Source organism: Maylandia zebra, linkage group LG2, assembly GCF_041146795.1.
Source record: "Maylandia zebra isolate NMK-2024a linkage group LG2, Mzebra_GT3a, whole genome shotgun sequence".
NCBI lineage: Eukaryota > Metazoa > Chordata > Actinopteri > Cichliformes > Cichlidae > Maylandia > Maylandia zebra.
In genome coordinates, this window is record NC_135168.1 from 31411190 (window position 1) to 31431731 (window position 20542).

A 20542-nucleotide genomic window follows, 5' to 3' on the forward strand; every position below is an offset into this window, starting at 1 on the left:
TTGTGAAGGGCCAAAATAAAATCCAAATAAAAAAATAAAGAAATGACTCAGTGAGAAAATAAATGTGCTAGAAAATAATGCAAATAATATCTTACTATAATGATCATAGGGTATGTATTTTATGTTCTCCCACTCCTCCAAGATGCATCAATCAGTCTGAATCAAACCTACTTTATATAGACTGCTGAGGGTACCAGTATCATCAACATATATATAGCTTTTGGGAATATATTTGATTCATTCATGATTCATTAATTTGTTTGCTATGTGTGAACAGACATTTTTTTTCATCTGAAAATATACAGTGGTATAATGGAGATTAAAAACTAACATGAGAAATTTACACGTGTTTTCATACATGAGCGAAGCAATTAAATGTCACACACCTGAGAAAACCTACCAGTGTGGTAGGGGTATTCACTTGACAAATTGTTTTTTTTTGAAGGTTAACTTTGTGTTTATTGGCTAGAGTGAATAACTACTATTTTCTCCCATATTTTTAATAGCATTTACTGTATGCAGTTCTGCTTTTTCCCCCTTCCAGCAATATGGGAGGCCCTTGCTGGGGGTCTCATCCTGTTAAAAGGGAGCTCTTCCTTCCCACCACTGAAGTGCTGCTCATATGGGATTGTCCATGTGACATTAGCTTCAAACTCTAATATCACATGGTCTTCACATAAAGCACCTTTAAACAATTGTATAAAGAAACTAGAAAAAGCTTAAAAAATGCTTAAACATGTTTGAAATATTCAAAGCTCAGCTTTCTAAATGATCTTAATTGCATAAGATTAGCAAAATATCAGCGAGTTTAAGAATAAAAGGCAACAAAACCAAAACGTTTACCACAGTTAGATGGCTTTATTCTGCACTCCAACGCTAAATTTGTAGTATCTCAGCTCATATTGACTTACTGACATGTCATGATTGTGGCATCTGTGTGATAATACATGATCACTCATCAGCCTGTGCGTCTGAGGCATGATAGCACTTTCAGTTATTTTCTTTGTATTTTTTTTTTATCAGTCCGTGTTCTCAGGGCCAAAGAGGTGTTCGTGAATCTCATCTTGAGCTGGGATGCTGTCCATGTTGCTGACTTTGACTCTCTGGGTAACAGGCATATATCTGGGCATGAGCTTTTTCCCACTCTGAAAGAAAATCCCGAAAGTGTGCAACTGAATCAGTTTCTTTAAAAGTTGTAAGTCAGAAAAACTAAACTGGAGAATAGTGTTAATGGAAAAAGACCCACGATTTTCTTGGAGTCAGCCAGCGATCTCTCCGAGTACCTCCTCATCCTTTCTTTCTGTTTTTCTCTCTGCTCTCTCAGCTTGTCTTCACGCTCCCTGCAACATGTTGTAGAGAGTGGGAGGGTGTTTATATAACACTGCACTGTAATTTATGCTAAGACTGGAAATAATACATTCAAGAAGAAAAATAAACAAAAGCTAGTTTCTAATCAAGGAATTCTGTTTTTACCATAGAGCCTCACAGTTCTGCAGCTGTTACTGAAAATATTTCAAGTTTTTTTTTTACAGGTGAAAAATTCAATAGCCAAGTGGGCTGAGGGTGGAACATTGAGCCACTGAGGCACACAGTACCTGGTCCTCCTCTCGCTGTCCTTGATCTTCTTCATTAACTCCAGTTTTTCTTCAGGGATGCTCTCAAGGCTCTGCAGTAGTAAAGACAGCCGCTTCTCAATGTTGGTCAGCTTCTCCAAAGTGTTTAGTTTGGTCATCCTGTCATCCATGCAGCTGCGGTGCACCTCTGCCACCTTCTCGCTCAGAGCATCCAGTAACACATCCTGTGGGTAAGCGAAGTGATTACGAGGCCTGTAAAAGTCACCAAGTGCAGCTTGGTGCAGCGGTGTATTCTGTGTTACCTGGTCCTGTGTATTCAGGGACACGTGGAGAAGGACCTTCCGCTCAAGCCTGGCTCCTCTCGCCTTCTCCTTCTCGATTCTCTCCTTCATTTCATTTATCTGCATTGTAATTTGTTTTTCATCCTTTTCACTTGACAGAAAGAAAGCAGCAATGAGAAAAGAGGGCAGCTGGAATAACCAGAAAACAGTAAAACCCTGAGTGTTATAAGAGCTCTGAAGCTGCAAGCAAAAAGAGATTTAGCCACTGCGTAATGTAACAGAGCCATGTGACATGCTTACTGATTCTTCTTGGTTGTTTTCAAGGACTGTTGGAGCTGCTCCAGAGTCTCCTCCACCCTCGTAGAGTTCTGAATCAGGGACAGGTTCTGCTCCGTCAGCTCTGTCATCAGATCCAGCAGCTGCTGGGGATCAGTGAAATACAGCTCTGGCTCATCCTACAGAGAGGTGGGTAAGACATACCACTGTCAGTACTGGGAAGAAATATTCAAGCTGCTCCTTTAGTTAACGTAAGATAGGATCGGGAAAAACTGACCTCATAATCTGAGCTGTCACTGTCCAATTTAGGATCTGTGACTCTGCAATGTAAGAGTTTTACACCTGTGAGAGAAGTTACAGCAACACTGGAGAGGATTTTAAATGTGATCTTCTAGTTTTTCTTTATTTTGCGGTTGTTGTTTGAAATACAAAACCTCTTTCTGGCAGAATTGTTGCGACTGTGCTCATGTAGCTCATATATTGTTGCCAGTCACTGCTGGTCTTTCATTTTCACGTTTTTCCTGTACAGGTTGTGAAGGCTTACAACGAGGGTGGCTTGTTTCAGACAGAGGGTGAATTGAGGGTGCTCCTAAGTGCTTAACTACCACATTCAGCACTACATCAAAACTATGACACAAACAGTGGATGTGCAGAAATATTAATCAAAGCCATGAGTGAAACGAGAGTGCTGGTGCTCCCTTACAGACTGTCACTGTGGGCTGGGGACAGCCTGGTCTCCTGGATGGACGTCAGCTGTCTGCCTGGAGTCTCCAAACCTACGTGCATGTTAATAAATGAAAGAATCATTTAAGTCAATTGCAGGACATTAAGCAGAGTACCGCCATGCTGGTCTCTGTTGCCTATTTTATGGTGATTTACTGGGCATTACTTGCCATTCCTAATAGCAGTGTCTTTAAGCTCCCTGTTCTGGTCCTCCTTGGTGCCTTTACAAGACATAACCTTTGGCCTCTGGGCCTCCTGCCACTCTGGAGGAGACAGCTTGAATAGAAGGTCCTTATAACTCTTGTAGTCTACCAGGATTTCTTCAAAGCTGGCAAGTTCACTGTGCAGAAGAAAGACTACATTAAAATCTACACAACATAAAAACTGTATCTTCGAGGGAAACCACCTTTAGCGCCTCTGTGTTCACCTTCTGGATAAACATGCTGACGGACTGAGACAGGGGTGATGCCCACACACATTTGATTTTTTTCAAGATGATCTGAATGCTACCTTTTTATGGTGAGTATTTCAGCAGTTAGCCTCCTGATTTCATTGTTCTTCTCCTGTGTTGACCTGGCCTCCTGTTCATACCTGGCAGCAGAGACAAACACAACTATTTGCAAAGGAACCTTTTAATCATCAGTACAGGTACGGCAGAAATAAGCGTGTTCAGGATTCTTTGCATATTTTTTTGCATACTCTTGCACATTGTTCTTTATTCTCCTTTTATGAGCTGAGAAACAACAACCAAACATTCTTATTATAAAAAAAATACTTATTTTAAAATCTATGAGTACTGCTGGTATAAACATCGACATCAGTCAGCATGATTTATGTACATCACAGTGGTGCATCCCTAAAACACTATTTTATGAAAATGTGATTTTAAATTGAACAGAGACGCTAACAGGATAGCCACTGTTTAATCCTTACAGTGTTCTGGCCTCCACAGACTTCTTCTCATTCTCCCTGAGAAACTCTTCAAATCTGACATTGTCTCTCTCAATGCTCCGCTCCAGGTGTTTCAGCAACTTCTCTTCCTTTGCTATGGCCTCGTCCATCCTCAAAATCTCAGACCTCTTTGTCATCACGGATAACTGAGGAAAGGAGGACGAGAATAAGATGAAGCCAGACTTCTATAATCTTACATGATGCATATTATTGTAATAGTAATTAATAATAATTTCCCTATCTGTCTGTCTATCTGAGATGACTTTAGTAAGAGAACAGAAGTGGATCATTCATTCAAGCAGTCATCTGCTTGATCTAACTCATGGGGAACATTCAAAAGCACATACACAGAAGAAGATACACATGTGTGTTCAATTCTATTGTCATAATTTTCATAACTCATGTTGAAAACATTAAAAGCTGGTGGCGCTGAGTTTAAATGACGTGAACATTCACCAGGTGAGGTTAGAACAGTAGGCCTGACCCAAAATGAAGACCTAAAGAGGATTTATTAACCTTTTCTGCATTAACTTGACTTTGTCTCATTCGGCTGGATCTATAAGGCTACATCAGAGGAAAAGTTTTTATTTAACTAGAACAACCTGTTTTAGTTCAGTAGCTGAGTTTGGATGATAGTTATCCTCCATTAATACTAGACAGAGCGCTGATTCAAAAAACATGACAGCATATTAGCAACTGTTGAAATCATTTACCTCCAACACAGCTTTCTGTCGTTCCAGGGAGATTAAGGCATGCTTGTTGTCTTTTGTTACTTTTTCTGGGGACAGAGGACAAACAACATGTTAAATTGATCGTATCTGTTCACATATATTTTGAATTTTCTACTCCTCTTCCACTTACCTTGTTTCATTCGTCCACCAGATGTTTGCTTAGGGGGAACTGTCCTACTCTTGATTGGTTTTAGATTCGTCATCTTCTCATTTCCCCCCTTCTTCTCCTCCTCCGCCTCGTCCTCCACTTCTCCCACCAGCTCATTCTTCAGCTTGGCCGTCACTCTTGCAGCGTGGGTTGTCTTCTCATCAATTGGCAGAGCGAGGAATTTACGCATCTCCTGAGCACAAAGGGCGAACAGCAGCATGACTTTAACACAACAAAGATCCATTTTTCACTTTTAGAAAATGCTGCCATGCCAGTATAATGCGTGGAGAGAAAATCTGTCATTTGGACATACATAAATGTGCAAAAGCACGCTCACAAACCTCTTTACGGTCCTCTCTTTCGTTTACACGCAGCAGAAAAATGCTGTTGCCGTCTGGCACTTTGAACGGGCTCAGCTGAGTCCCTCTCTTCCTCCTTGTCCCTACACACGTTGGGAATAAAAGATAAAAACAACAAAAGTTGCAACACTTTCTGTTATTTCTTTTTATTCTACAACTCAGTTTTATTTTACAAATCTCTCTTCTCTCTGATGAAAACATATTTGAAATGCAGCACAAACCAATCATGATGCGCTGACAGTACACACACTGTAATGTGTAAAGCACGACTTTATAAAAGAAGCTTACTAAGCTGCGGCGATGACATATCTGAGGTGCTTCTGACATCAGGGGTTGAACTAGCTTAGCATTTAATGTGGCTGCAGGCTGGGAAAAGAAAAAGTTATTCTTGGCAGAACAGGAAGTTACATTTCTGAACGTTTCACACCGTAAAAGCCAGACGGATGTCCTCTGGTGAAGGCGTCCTGGCAATTTCCACCTACAAGATTCCTTAATCGTATTTATTTGTTTTACATTCTTTCCTAAATCTTAAAACGCCTCTTATAACCGACAGTTTTATTTTCAAAATACATTTACTATCATTAAAGGCATTGTGTGTGTTTTCATACTAATTGGATCTATTTTGGTTGGAAACGTGGCGTGATCTCTATAATGTCATCAGGCTCTGTGTAATGATACAAATATAAAGGTCAGGGGAAGAGGCCCAATCAAACATCTGTGTGTGGGTGAGGGGCTTAGATGATTAGATGATTACTTAAAGGATGTTATTCTTGTTTTCTCTATATTTTTTATATGTTAAATAAGTATTCTTAAACATGTATTCTGTATATATGTTTAAGTGACGTTGAAGGTGTCAGTTGGTATGTGTTAGTGCCAAATGGGCTGATGTGCTTTTCTTCTCACCGCAGGTTCTGGGCAAAAAAGTGTCTTGTTGACGCCAGAGATTAGAGAAGTAATTATAGTATTATAGTACTTGGCACACTAATAATGTTTTGCTATAAAACATTTCTGTTTCTGACCTTTTTTTTTAGGAGTTTCTGGTAATGTGTTAAAGACGCTTTTCAAAAGTAAAGTATGTTCAATGTGTCATAAAGACAGTGAGTAAGTGAGTCAAATCCTACAGAAACAGTGTAAATAATTAATAAATGAATTTAAAAAATACACTTTTTTTTAATAACTTTACCCCTAAGTAAGGGCTCGTCTTTGCTGTTGAAATGTGACCGTCCTCCTGTGATTACACCAGCAGCAAGCAAACGCAAGCAAACCCTGCCAAACTACAGATAAATAAACGAAGTTAGTGATAAATAAAAAAGGTCAAGCTGCTGCAAAAGACAGATTTAAGGACATATTTTTATTGGTATTCATAATAAAGCTAACTCACCGTCTTATAATGCTGTAGGTAAACAGTATAGATCGCAGCTAGCCGCCCCGCTGGCTCTGTATACCGTTGTCATGGTGAATGTTGCCTTCAGGGCCTCCTTGTTATTTCTCCCTTATTATTTAGTCTTTTGTATAAATAAATAGGGAGGATGTCTATATTTGTATTGCTAGTTTAGTAAATGTGATGAAAAACAAACTAATTTAAGAGAACAGTTACTTGTTATTCTGAAACACTATAAGCATATTACAGGAAATGGTTTTCAAGCTGGCTCTTCAGTTCTGTGGACCATGTTTGTTCTCCACTAGATGGCATGAACATATCACAAAATCCATCTCAGGCCTCTCTGCACTGGATTGCCTTCTTATGAGGGACCCAGGTTCCAAGATTAAAGAAAAGAAATAAATGTTTGTAGCTAGAACCTGTTTCGTCCTTATTTAACTCCCCACCACTTTATCTTTCACTTCATCATGTGTATCAGTGAATATACTTAGAATCAGATACTGTATATTTTCTTCCCACGCATCCACACATGACCCTGCACATCTCCGCTCAACAAAGCAGCCCACACACTATGCTTGCTTGTAGGAAATCCCAGTGTCAGATTGTCAGGTTAAAGTAATGCAAACACATGGGGGAGTGTTGGCTCACACAACAGAAGGGGGCATGTTGTGTAAGAAAACAGAAATGGCGTCTTATTCACATTTGAAGGAATGGCTTCAAGAGCAGGGATAGATTGGAAATCAGAAAGAAGCAGAGGCTCAAGGCTTTTCTCCAAATTCCCAATGTTTCCCTTCCAGAATTCCTCAACTCTCCAGTAGAGAGGGGGAAAAACTTTCTGAAGTGTACAGCTGCACAGAAACATGATTTGTACTGTACATAAGACTACCATATAATGCTATAAGTGCATTAGAGTATCTTATGGAACAGTACAGATTACTTCTAACTCCCCCGCTTATGCAGCCCAAAGACAGTGGATATTTGCTATTATATAAGAGGTGAACATTCAGCCTTCTGTGCAAGGCAAGACCAACAGCTTTCCTTCAATCAGAGTCCATGCAGCCACCTTCAATTAACCCAAACTATCTAACCTGAGAAATGATTACACACAGAACATATAATGATTTGAATACTGTAAGAACTGAGTCCCACCCCCATCTCTTACAGTTTAACTGAGTTGGTTGAGTAAAAAACAAAACAAAAAACTGGACTCCTGTCATGAAGCAAACGTTACAGCAGAGTTGGAGCTGCCACACTGTCGAGCAGCTGTTCAGAGATGCAGACTGTGCTTATGTCCATACGACTGAACAGCGGGGTTTCAAACGCAGCCAACATTTTATAGTGTGTGGCTGGTTTGTAAGCGTGCCTAAGCATTATAATATATTATAAATCCACTTCTGATCAAATTATTCACACATATATAAATGCTTTCCTATAGCATTTCATCATCATTCATATTAACAGTTAAATGGTTTAGTGATATCTGTGCATACTGCTGTAAGTATCAGTAAGGAGGTCTGCTAATGACCCCTTGAAAGTGACATATTTTCATACAGATGTACAGCACAGTACAAATCTTGAGCGTCATTCCATTTCTTTATATTTTGCTTCCAAAGAGCTCGACTTTCCTGTATTTGATTAGTGTTTCTCCAGGACATCTGAAGGAGCATAAAAGAAGAGGCAGACCTTAAAAACGATCTACGGCAGATGAAGAGTGTCTGATAGTCACATTCTTAACGAAGAACCAAAAGCCCAACAAAGACCTGACACAGGAGCTGACAGTCAATCTGACCGTTAAGCTGATCCATCTACTGTTCCCCGAGGCCTCATCAGAAATGTTCTCAGTGGTGGCTGTCAAGAAACCGTTCTTAAGGAAGGGAAACAAGGAGCGAACCTTTGGTTCACGTTATCATCATTAATGGAGGAGTTCAGGAGAGAGGGGAGTGGGTGCAGACAATCGAGGGCTGCTTTTCAGACAGTGTTGTTGGGAGTCTTGCCAAAATTGCACTTATTGCAGTCATTCATATTCAGTTATTTACAAATCAATAAATATTATCATAATGTTGGTGTAGTCAAAATAGACATCTCCCATGCTACCCTCATCTAATTTTTTACTGCACTACAAACTTCTTAAAGTCCATTTAAAAAGAGCAAACAAAACAAAACAAATCTATAAAAAATACAACACTATTCCCTTCAAAGTAAATACTCCAGAGAGCTGCCTTGATGGGAGGTTTGTGCTTTGACAGTGCTTCTTGTTTTTTAATGCATTCTTGATAGCAGTAATTGTGGTTTAAAGAAAACACATGAAAAAGTGTTCTAGGGTACAAAAGCCTCTCCTTGTCTTCTTTGTGGATTTCGATGCTTAAAAAAAATCAAATTAACATTAATGTTCATTTGCATGATTTTGGATTAGACAAGTGTCAGAGCTTTCAGTCATAACCTTAAAACACTAAATGCACTGTTACCAAGATATCACCCTTTGCTTCAAAATCATTTTCTGCATGCATTTGTCTGCAGTGTGTGTAGTGTGTTGTGTTGTGTCATTGGGAAAAAGCTGTAGGACTATAAAGTCCAATGAGAAGTCTCACTTTTTCACTCTTACACACTGTAGAAGCATTTCAAATAATACTCATGTCATTTAAATATTAAATAAATCAAGGCTGAGATTGGCAGAGCCTCAAATGAAAATGCTCAATTGATTATATCAGAATCAGAATCAGAATACTTTATTGATCCCTGGGGGAAATTATTTTTTGTTACAGTGCTCCATTTTAAACCAACATTAAGACAAGACAGACAATACGCTAACTAAGAATAGTACAATATATACATATATATACATACATACATAAGTCACTTATTTGGCATTGATTGTCTGTATCTAAAAACAATCTGGTTAATTGAATTAATTATTGCTGTGTGAACTGGGAATTCAGAAAGGCACTTTCTAAATATAGGACACTCCAAAGCATGTCTAATGCTAGTTTACACAGAGTAATAATTAAGTGGGAAATGAGCAAAGCTTCAACTTGACATAAAGCACAGAAAGAAATTGAGACATTATTCAAATTCTCCATATATCTATCACCAGACCTCGCTGTGTTTATACACTTGTCTTTCATGCAAAGATGGTAACAGCATTAACATTTTAATTTTCCTCTATTTGTGAAAAAAAAAAGATCAATGAATGCTCCAAGACAGTAAGGACAGTAACTGACTGGACTAAATTAAATAATACAATATATTACATAGTTATAAATATAAGACATAGCTCAAATATATACAAATAACTCAATTATAAAAATCCAGAATATTACTGAGATTAAATATATATGATTTACTCTAATCTGTAAAACTTGGTTATTTGTTATTTTCACTGCAGAGGATATGCAAAGGCTATAACTATTGCACTGTGTATTGTGCATTTTGCATTAGAGGAGTTGTACAGGCAGGAATGATTTCCTGTGTCGTTCAGTGGTGCATTTGTGTAATCTCAGCCTCTCACTGAAAGTGCTCCTGTTACTGGCCAGCACATCATGGAGTGGGTGGGAGGTGTTGTCCAGCATTGACCGTATCTTGGACAACATCTGCCTCTCTGACACCACCTTAAGGGAATCCAGCTCCATCCCCACAACATTATTGGCCTTGTGGATCAGTTTATTAAGTTTGTTGGCATCTGCGATCCTCAACCTGATGCCCCAGCATGCAACAGCATAGAGGCTGGGACTGGCCACAACAGACTTATCAGCTCTCTCTTCATCACGACAGCATCCGCATCACTGCAGCTGCAGCACCAATCCGTCTGTCGATCTGCCGCTCCCTTCTCCCATCACTCATGAACAAGACCCCCAGATACATAAACTCCTCCCCTTGAGGCAGGAACTCGTCCCTGAACCAGAGAGGACACTCCACCCTTTTCCAGCTGAGGACCATGGCCTCAGATTTGGAGGTGCTGATTCTTGTTCCCACCAGAACCGGTGACAAAGGGCAGCACTGGGTGAGCCCATCACCCACCGGAAATGATTCAGATTTATTGCCGGCTATGCGGACCAAACTCTTGCAACGGTTGTATAAGGATGGCCCATATGCCCATAGCAATGGGCCAGACACCCTATACTCCCACAGGACACCTCGAGGGACACGGTCAAATGCCTTCTCCAAGTCTACAAAACACATGTAGACTGGTTGGGCAAACTCCCATGCACCCTCAAGTATCCTCAAGAGGGTAAGCAGTTGTCCTCCAAGACCCACCACCTGTAAGTAGAAGGACAGTAATCACTCCGACCTCAGCAACCCAACTCTGTCTTTAGTCAGGGGGATATAGTAGGCCGTGGCCTGCACAGAGAGACAAAATATAACAGCATCATCATTATACAATTCACAGAGCAGTAAACTATCCATCATCATGCACACTCAGGCTTTTGGAAAAAAAGAGTTCAGAAGTTTATTTACAAAATCCACAGTGCAATATATATACAAGGTGTGGGGCAGAGGGTCAAGGGCTTCAGGGACAGGAAGGGTATCTACACACTTGACACACTCCTCTTCTTGCTTGCACACTCGCAAGTACCGGTCCGCGGCCCAGGGGTTGGGGACCGCTGGTCTGGACTTTCTTGAGATAGACCAGGCTGCACCCACCTGTCAAACAGGTGGAGGCTCACCAAGACATGCAGAACTCATCGATGAAGTCGTTGCCACCTCTCACCTCCTTCATAGAAACTGTCACTCCAAGAGGGGGAGGGCTGTGAGGCACCGCCCCTGTCCCCCCAGCACCCCCTGCCAGACCCCACCTTTTGGAAAGCCCTGAGAGTGGGGAACCTGTGAGTTTTGTATGTCCGCTCAGGCACAGTCCATACTTCATCTGTAGCCAATTTCCATCATAAGTGGTGGTCATGGAGGGGGTGTCAGGTGGCGGAAGGTGGTGCCTAAATGGCTCTCCTCTTCTGAGATTGTGTAACAACTTAGGTCAATGTAGTCTAAGCATCTTGGAAAGAAAGGAACTGAACGTCTTTTAATTTCTTGGAGATGGTTGCTCAAACGTAAGTATTTTATTGTGAAGCTGCTTAGATTGTCATGACCCCACATTTTCTTTTTGTTCTCTCTCTCTTTCCCGTGTGTGTGTGTTATGTGTGTTTGTGTGATGATCGGAAACTTATGTTGGATCTGAATCTGTTCCTGGATTCCTTCCTCCTGGTTGTCATCCGTCACAGCCCATGTAGAAGATGGAGAAGTTCATTGCCCATAAAGGGCTGATAGGCCAGCATGGATGCCTAAGTTTGTGTATGATAACTTGTGAATGAAGCAACGTATTATTTTGAAATTGATACTGTAGGTGTATCTATTAAAAATCACAGATGTGTTCAGATATCAGTGACCTCCAACCTCAACGTGAGACGTCAAGGCAGAAGTGCTAAAAACTGGATGGCCACTTGAAGCTTGGAGAGTGTAGAGTCCCTGTAGAGTTCATTGTAAACTCAAATTGTAAACTTTGAAGGGTAAAAAAGAAAAAATCTTACAGCCTGTCACTAAAAAGTGTTTACAACAACTTTAGTTGTGAATTACGAGTCCAGTTGCTTTGAGTGACAAGTATCCCATCAAAAGCTTAGCAGAGCCAGGCCTGCACAACCACAAGCATGAGCCATGCAATGTGGTTCATGCTTTCCATGCTGTCAGCATTCACAGCCGTGTGCGTATGCAGATATGAGGTAACAATTAGGAAGTTAATAGATACATTGGAGATGCTCACCTCAGTACTGTAACCGGCCTGTATTTTTGACAATTTATTTGTTTACTTACATGTATCTACATTAGCCTGAATATACTTCACTGGGCAAATACTTTATCACAGATTATAAACTGGTTTGTTGAGGCTGTTGAAGCGCTTTCTGGTTACACCGGCATAGTATACCGGGAGGAGACTGATTGAGCTTATAATAGGGAGATTATATTGCTTGGCTGGCTTGGGAATGCCTCGGTGTGGATCTGAATTGTCACGGTGACCCAGTATGTGTAAATCCTAGTTAAAGTTAATATTCTTTGATTTATTGTTATTCATAGTTTTGGTTTATTGTTTTCTGCTTATGTTATACTTATAGTTTGATGGCCTTAGCGCTCTGTCTCTGTGAATTCCCTGTGTTCCACATTTCTCTTTTAGTTACCTTTGTTTCTGAGATCCATGCCCCCTCTGGCTCTGTCATGGTCATGAGTCTGTGATCCAGTGTTTTGTGTTTTTGAATTATTAATATTCCTTGATTTCATTGTTATTTATAGTTTCTAGTCTCTTGCTTTGTGTCTCAGTGCCTCCCCTGTGTTCCATGTGTTCCTTCTGGTCTCCATTGTCTCTATGTTCGTGTATTTCCTGTTTTACTTTGACTGTCTCACATCATATGTTAGTGTGTTCAGTTTTGCTTCCTCCCTGTCTCATTAGGTATGTCCGAATTCATAGGCACCATCCTTTGGAGGACCCGGCCCTCGCGGTCTACGTGGGCCGGGTCCCAGTGTTGCCAACTTAGCTACTTTGTCGCTATATTTAGTGAGTTTTTGGATCCCCTTAGCGACTTTTTTCTAAAATTGACTAGTGACAAATCTGGTGACTTTTTCTGGTGTTACTGGAGACGACTTTTTGACCTGAAAGCACGTACTGCCAGAGTGCCTATTTTATCCAGACAAAGGAGGATGGTTGGAATTGTGAGATTAAAAAAACAATAATTGCTAAAAGAAATTTAATTTGTAGTTCTAAATATATTCTGAATACTTTTAGGGTGTTTTTTTACTCACGTTATGTTTCTTCCACAATGTTATTTCTCTCTCCTACACCGTCTATTACAATTACATAGGCATGACCAACTATGCCAATTAGGCGATGACGACTTCTAGCGACTTTTAGGGCAGGTCCTTCGAAGACCGAGAGCACCGGAGGTACGAGGCCTTCAGATTTGCGTCACCAGCTGTCTCGGTGGAGTTGAATAAACTCAGCCATCTGCTCCTCGCTCACTAAAATATAAAGGACATTGAAGTAAATTCTCGACCATCTCACGCTTCTGTTTAATCTGTTTTCTGTTTGACGTTTATTCAGTTGAGTGAAAACTATAACTTTAATCTCAGCCAAACTGATTTACTCATGAACAAATAAAACACTGAAAAAAGCCAAACACAACATTTTTTAAGTTATCTAAGTGACTTAAATATTGTGTTTAACCTGAATAGCGAAAGACTGCGGGAGGTCTGAAAACGATGTGACGGGAATTCGCTATTCTCCCCGGCTCTTGTGAGCCTCAACCTCCCTGTCAGCTTCGAGCTGGTGGGTAACAGACGTCTCCGAAAACGTCGGAGTAGTTTTGTAAATATGTGGTGTCTGGGTAAACCGAGCAGATATTTGAAGTTTACACAGCTACATTCTCACCTGAAAATATGTTAGAAATTTATTTTGTGATCCAGAAAGAGTAATAAGAGTAATATTCAAACTTAGTAGCTGCCGCCATTGTTGAAAACTGTAATTGGCTGGGCCGCGCTACGAATTCTGGGATAGGTTGGGTGTTACATCCCCCAGGTGGCTGTTTCTTATACATGAATACAAATGGATGGATGACAAACTGAGTACATTTTTCAGCGTAACTTTATGGATGGATATATGTGATGAATGACTGTACAAGGAATAGATACAGTATGTTAATCCTTTGTCCCTGTCACCTTGTTTGCAGCCTTTCTGCCCTTTTGTGGATAACAAAAATTAATTATTGCCTTTAAAGAGGACAAAAAAGCAAAACACCTGATTGGTGCAAGAAAATACTACTCTGAGTGAAAAGATTTTAAAGATTATTAATAATGGATTGCATTTATATAGCGCTTTTCGAGAACCTCAAAGCACTGTACAATTCCACTATTCATTCACTCTCGCATTCACACACTGGTGGAGGCAGCTACAGTTGTAGCCACAGCTGCCTGGAGCAGACTGACAGAAGCGAGGCTGCCATATCGCGCCATCGGCCCCTCTGGCCATCACCAGTAGGGGGTGGGTGAAGTGTCTTGCCCAAGGACACAACGACCGAGACTGTCCAAGCTGGGGCTCGAACCGGCAACCTTCCAATTACGAGACGAACTGCCAACTCTTGAGCCACGATCGCCCCCGACATTGCACAGACATTGCACCTTTACCCCAATTTCAGCCTGTCCATATATGTTACATTAGTCCCAGAAGTTCTAATGAATTGACATGTTTTTATTTATATATATATTTTTTTGCATTTGCAAATTTTAAAACTTGTAAATGAAATGTACCTCTGTCAGCGGGAATGTACAACTAAATATTCGGGGGATTCGTCCATGCCTGTCAGCTTTGATCCCAGCAGAATTAATCCTCACGTAATTAAAAACTCGTTAGCAGACAGACGTCTGGTCTTGTCTGGAGGAAAGGCTATTTGTATTTCGATAGTCGCGGTGTCAGTTTGGCAGCAAAAGGACATCTTAAAAGGAAACGATTAACTGGTTAGCTGAAATGAAAAAGACATGGATGTTTTTTTTATTCCTTCTGGCAGCTTTGTGGGGACCACTCTTGTGGCAGATGTAACCTATCCCTGTACAGCGTTGCCTTGTGCGTCTCTGCCTGATGAACAGCGGACTATTCACAACTTTAGTTTAATATACTATGAAAAGACTTTAATAGTTGTAAATGTGTAGTCGCTTGTACCTCAGGAAAGATAATTGCCACAGAGATTGCAGAGAATTACTGGATCCACCTCTTGGACCAAACCTCTAATGACGAAGGATAATGAGCTCTTTCACCTTGGCCCACAAATTTCCTTCATTTAAAACCAGTAATCGTTCCAAATCTGGAATCGTTTGCTCTGTGAGGATAATAATAGTCTTTGATACTTGTTATTCATCTGGGGGGGATTAAAGAGATAATGTGATTGACTTTGATCGTTTGGTGTCCAGAGTTTTGTTTGGACACCAAAGGACAGTGTGAAGACGGATAACGGTCCATATTTGGGGTGTTCAGTGCTTCGAGAAAAGCTCAACACGTGGAGCTGCTTTTGCATTAAACCACCAGTGATGCAGTTCAAAGCCAGGCACTTTAACACCTAGAATTTAAATGTCAAGAAAGGTTTTTCCGCCTCTAATAGCTGCATGGTTTGCAGCATGAGGCCGCTTGCTAATGTCCATCATCCTCCAGCTATACGGACTGGTGCTCTAAGTGCACAGTTTAAAAGTCGACTTATGGCAAAGAATTTCTCATCACTGAAGTGTAAAAATAGATTAGGATTTAATCAGAAGACAACTGCATGCAAATCATTTTCCCTTGAAGTGCTTTGCCACTCAAGGGACTGAAAATGAAGGAGATTTGGGTTAGATTCCTTATGGCGGGCATTTCACTCCTCTGAGATTTTCCCGTTTTTTTCCCTGTCTTTTTCTCTTTCTGCCACACACAAAACTACAGCAACTCCATTCACTGCTTAAAATGACCCCATTCATTGTTAAAAACAAATGTACGACTCAGTGTGGTGTAAAATCAGTGTTCCAAAGGTTTCGAGGTTGTATTACTGAAAGTTGAGGCACACATGAAAAGCCCAGTGGGCCTGTACCTGTAGAATATCATTACTGTTAAAGATGCACATTTGTGTGGGGGCTGTATTAGTGGAGCAGTATAAATCAGTTTGACATGATGAAGCACTGTGGAAATGTGGTCAGTACTGTCATGGTTACTCTGCGGCCTTCAGTTGAAAGATCTTTTTTTCCCTCCAAACTGGACCATTATTTTGAAATGCTGCACACATGGCTGCTTATAACTATAAACATTCTTCATTCAACAAAGTAGAGCATGGGAAATTTGAACATCTTGAGAATTACAAGAATTCTTCTGGAAATTAAAATTTTGCCAGCAAGTGCCTCTCATCGCTGCTGAGTTGGACTTCCAACCTGCAACTTTTGATTTATTGTCTGCTGTCACTGCTCTTATAAGCATTGCTTTATCAGGAAAACCTCTCCAATGAATTCACTGTATTTTATTTAGTTTTATTTATTTACTCTACAGCATTACAGTGAGAAACCCATTGATCAAAAGATCCTTTGTTAGCAGCGCTTAGTGATGGTGAGGGAAGAACTCCTCTTTGACAGGAAGAAACTTCCAGCAGAACCAGATCCAGTGAGGAGCAGCCAGGAGTGGCTGCAGCTCTGGAGGTAGAGCAGGTCATCTACTCGTTGGTGGTTCAATCCCTGGCTGCCCCAGTCTGCATGCCAAATATGGGGTGAGATACTAACCCCAAGTTGCTGTCCGATGCATCCATTGGAGTATGAATGTGTGTGAATGATAGGAAGCACTTAAAAAGCATGCTTGTGTGAATGTGTGAATGCAGCATGTTGTATAAAGTGAGTGCTCTGGGAGACTAGAAAAGCGCTATTTAAGAATCAGTCCATTTACCATCTGATGAAACTGGTTTGGAGATGAGGAAAAGTGATGTCATTAGAAGGATAATCTGTCAGGAGTTTAAAAAAAAGAAAAACAAATTGAAAACGAAAAATTCATTATTTACATTCGCAAAACAAAACATAGAACCGTATAAACTGTAGTTCCTGGGATCATTGTGCTGTTGCATGACCCAGTTTGCCCCAAGCTTTATTTCTCGGACAGATGGCGAACATGGTCGACTTGATGACTGCAAGGTAACGAGGTGCTGTGGGTGTAAAACAAGCCTATATCATCACACCTCCACCACCATGCTTGGTATGAAGTCGTAAAGTCTCTCTGGTAATCCTTCCTGACAAGGCATAATGGCTTTGTTAGGAAGGATTGGCTGATGCTATTAATTACTAGTTATTAGCATTAGCTAGTTATTAGCATTAGCTAGCATTAGCTAATAACTCCAAAAATACATCATATGAAAGAGGCATGGCACATGAAGTATTTTCAAATCTACTGTATAGGATATATTGTTTAGGGGAAATCATGAGAACATGTCCAGGTACAACCTGAGATGCTAGCAAACAAAGAAGTTATTGCTGATAGAGTTTTCCCCCCTCAGTTGTAAAATGTTTTTAGGGTACTGTATAGTCACCCTGCTGCACAAATAACTGGAGAATGAGGTGGCGTAGGATTTTCAAATGATATCGTAAGTATCTACTAAAAATCTTGGACGAGTTTGAATCTCGATGACTTTGAGGTTAAGTTTCTGAAAATCTTATGCACATGCTAACTGGAGAAAGATGAGGGTTAGCATTGGCAGCTGTTTAGTTATTTACCATTCACTGTGCAACATTTTGCAGGCAGTTTGTTAAAACCATCAAAAAACATCAAGAAACCTGCATTTTGAAAATGTTATAACAAGGAACTGCACAGTCATCAGATATACAGTATGACAGATATAATTAGATTCTGTGAGATCATCATTCATTAAAGCCTTGTAAATAGCATTGATGTCTTCAGGGGAAAAACATGTCTGTTCGTGCACAACATAATTGCAACAACATTACTCAGAACAGGGTTCGTGATGAACAAATAAACAGACCTGTGTAGACTGTTGAAGATAACAGCAATGGACGTCATGGCACACAGCAAATGAGGCATAGAAGAGCAAATGGGTAGTAAATGAATAAATGTTTTGGCTGCAGGAGGAAATATTTTTGAAACAACTTTAGTGCATTAAAACTGGTTGCAAAGTTTCATATTTGAACCCCCCCCCCCCCATGATGTTAAAAGATTTGAAACTTCTGCTCACAGCTACTTTTTAACAGGGATTCCACAAAACATCATTACGATCCAGATGTCTGTCGTGTTCTGGCCTATATCTCAGTGTTGGAAATCTGGTCGCTGGTCCAGGCCCCCCCTCCTGAGAGGCTCCTCTGAGAGTGAAGGTCTATTTCCAGTGTGCCTATTTTTACAGTGCCTGTCTCAAAAGAGAGGCAAAATGAAGAAAAATCTTCCTAGCAATCAGGCCAGGAAAGTGAAGGCTTGGTGGGAAAACAGCTTTTTAAACTCAGCAGCATTGCAACAGTTCCCAGAGTCACCTAATCAATGCAGCATCCCTTCTCTTATTTATCTAACCATAGAAAAATCTAAACTAAATGCCAAGCAGTGTTGTCTGTAAACGCCTGCACAAGTGACAATTAGCATGTAGTCAGGATGTCAGGATAAACAGAGCACTAGCAAGAGAATAGCAGGGACACACTGATGTGCACAGACTCAGGTGAACATGGTAAAAAGAGCACTTTCTGCCTTGGTCACCAGAGGACTATATCTTAAGCGCCCTTAAGCGTAAATTCCAAACACTGTAACTCATTAGGGTCTATTTTACAGAACCAGGTGATGCATGTGCTGGAGACAGTTCTAAACTAAACAGTACACTACTTCCGTTTCAACAACAAACTAAGTAATAAGAGCTTTTCTAAATGATCCCAACCATATTTTCTTCATTTTATAAAATGTTTTTATATCATTGATCACCGTAAATGCCCATAAATATGGAAAAAAATACTGGGACACAACAATAAAGTTGAAAAAGTTGATTTGCAGTTGAAAAAAAATTAGTAGTAGCACTGTAATACTCAGAGATGGAGGAGAGGAAGAGAGAGCGGGCAATACAGTTATCTGCTTTATTACAAATATCATATCACACGGTACTTTTTAAATTTAAATCAGAAAAACTGAAAAAAGTCTCAGGTTCGAACCTGAGACTTGAGAATTACCTGAGAATTATTTTATACAGGCATCCAGTCAAAATTAGCTGCTATCTACTTTCTGAGGAAAACTTAATAGAAAGAGTTTCTGGCTTAGAGATGACACTTGCACATTAGAAGAAGGATCCTTTTACAGAAACTGAAGTCATCGATGTCCTGGCTCAGGAGCAGTCTTTTTTCCCTGCAGCTGAAGTCTCTAACAGGCTGCTTCAGGCTACTCCGGCTAAAATTCCTGGAGGGTGCTGAAGCGGTCTGTTTGGTAAGTTTTCAAACAAACTCGGCTTAGTTTAGGTGTGAATGTCTTTCTACAAGGAAAAGACAAATTACAAGAAATCCAGCAAAGCTATTGGTAGGACTTGCACATAGTATCATTCATTGGCTGTATTTTTAGACTTTTGGAAAGGCCCATAATGTTGGTATCAAGCTAATGAAACACCCCCCCAAACTGGCACCAAACTGCTCCCATGACACGCTGCCTGCCGAGATTAAAATGATGACACGGTTACCATAGTGACATGCTAAGTTTGTCCTTGTGTGTGTGTGCATGTGTGTTGTTTCAATGATAGCAAGGTTATGTGTTGTCACCCTGTTTCTGTCGCAGTTATCATAGCTCAGCAAAATGGCTCAGTAAAGTGTTGTGGCTACATCTGCTGCTGGTGGTAGGGGGCTTTGGCTGCTGCGGAGACGACTGAGGAAGCGAAGCATGAGCAGACTGGGCCGTGTTTTCCATTATTTCCTCCACGAGGATGTGCTGTGAGCCCCATCCAGACAACTAGGCACTGTTCATTTTTCAAAGAATAAATTGTCATTAAAGAGAGTCAGCCCAATACAAGTGTATGAAATTTGCGATTCCGATGTGATTTTCGATGAAATGTTCACATCTTAACTGTTTACTTGCTTTTTTTGCGTGCAGCACCAGTAATTTATTCAGGAAAACCACACTTGCATACATGCACAGAAACATGCGCTCACACACGCACTCAAACATCACTCGCTGTAGGGCAAACATTCTCCCACCAACATTTATGCTCTTTTTGTATCTCCCCCCGGCCACATCCCCCTGCAGACAGATCCAGTCATCACCAGGAATTTTCTATAAATGTGTGATCGCCTCATTTCCATCTGTTTATAAAAAAATAAAAATTCCTCCACCCACAACAGCGTTTCTCCTTTGCTTGCTAGATACAGTATGTTTATGTGTCTGTTTATATATTAAATATTTAAAAAAATATTTCAATTTAAAAAAAGGGATAAAGTGTGTTAAAAATTGAAAAAAGAGAAGTTTATGTAACTGTGCTATCTTCAGTTCTATTTAGCAGAATGGATTTTGAACATTTTTAAGAGAATCAGGTGGTGATATTTTCCACATTTGTGCTTTGCTTTAATTGTCATACACAACAGGAAGTAGTCTGCTTCAGACGCATTCAGACTATAAGACTGCTTGTTTGG

The 20542-nt window shown here is 40.4% G+C and overlaps 1 protein-coding gene across 1 annotated transcript; it reads right to left on the minus strand.

Annotated features, from left to right (window-relative positions):
- Window positions 1-838: 838 nt before the first annotated feature.
- On the minus strand, window positions 839-6487 carry cfap100 (cilia and flagella associated protein 100). Its single transcript, XM_004563169.3, has 15 exons — window positions 6425-6487; window positions 6227-6317; window positions 5026-5126; window positions 4667-4877; window positions 4519-4583; window positions 3788-3951; window positions 3365-3445; window positions 3025-3194; window positions 2835-2907; window positions 2409-2451; window positions 2156-2310; window positions 1877-2006; window positions 1596-1798; window positions 1247-1340; window positions 839-1145 (listed from the first exon to the last, which is right to left on the minus strand). The coding sequence occupies exons 4-15, from the start codon at window positions 4872-4874 to the stop codon at window positions 1020-1022; spliced, it is 1512 nt and encodes a 503-aa protein (XP_004563226.2). The 5' UTR covers window positions 4875-4877; window positions 5026-5126; window positions 6227-6317; window positions 6425-6487; the 3' UTR covers window positions 839-1019.
- Window positions 6488-20542: the final 14055 nt, after the last annotated feature.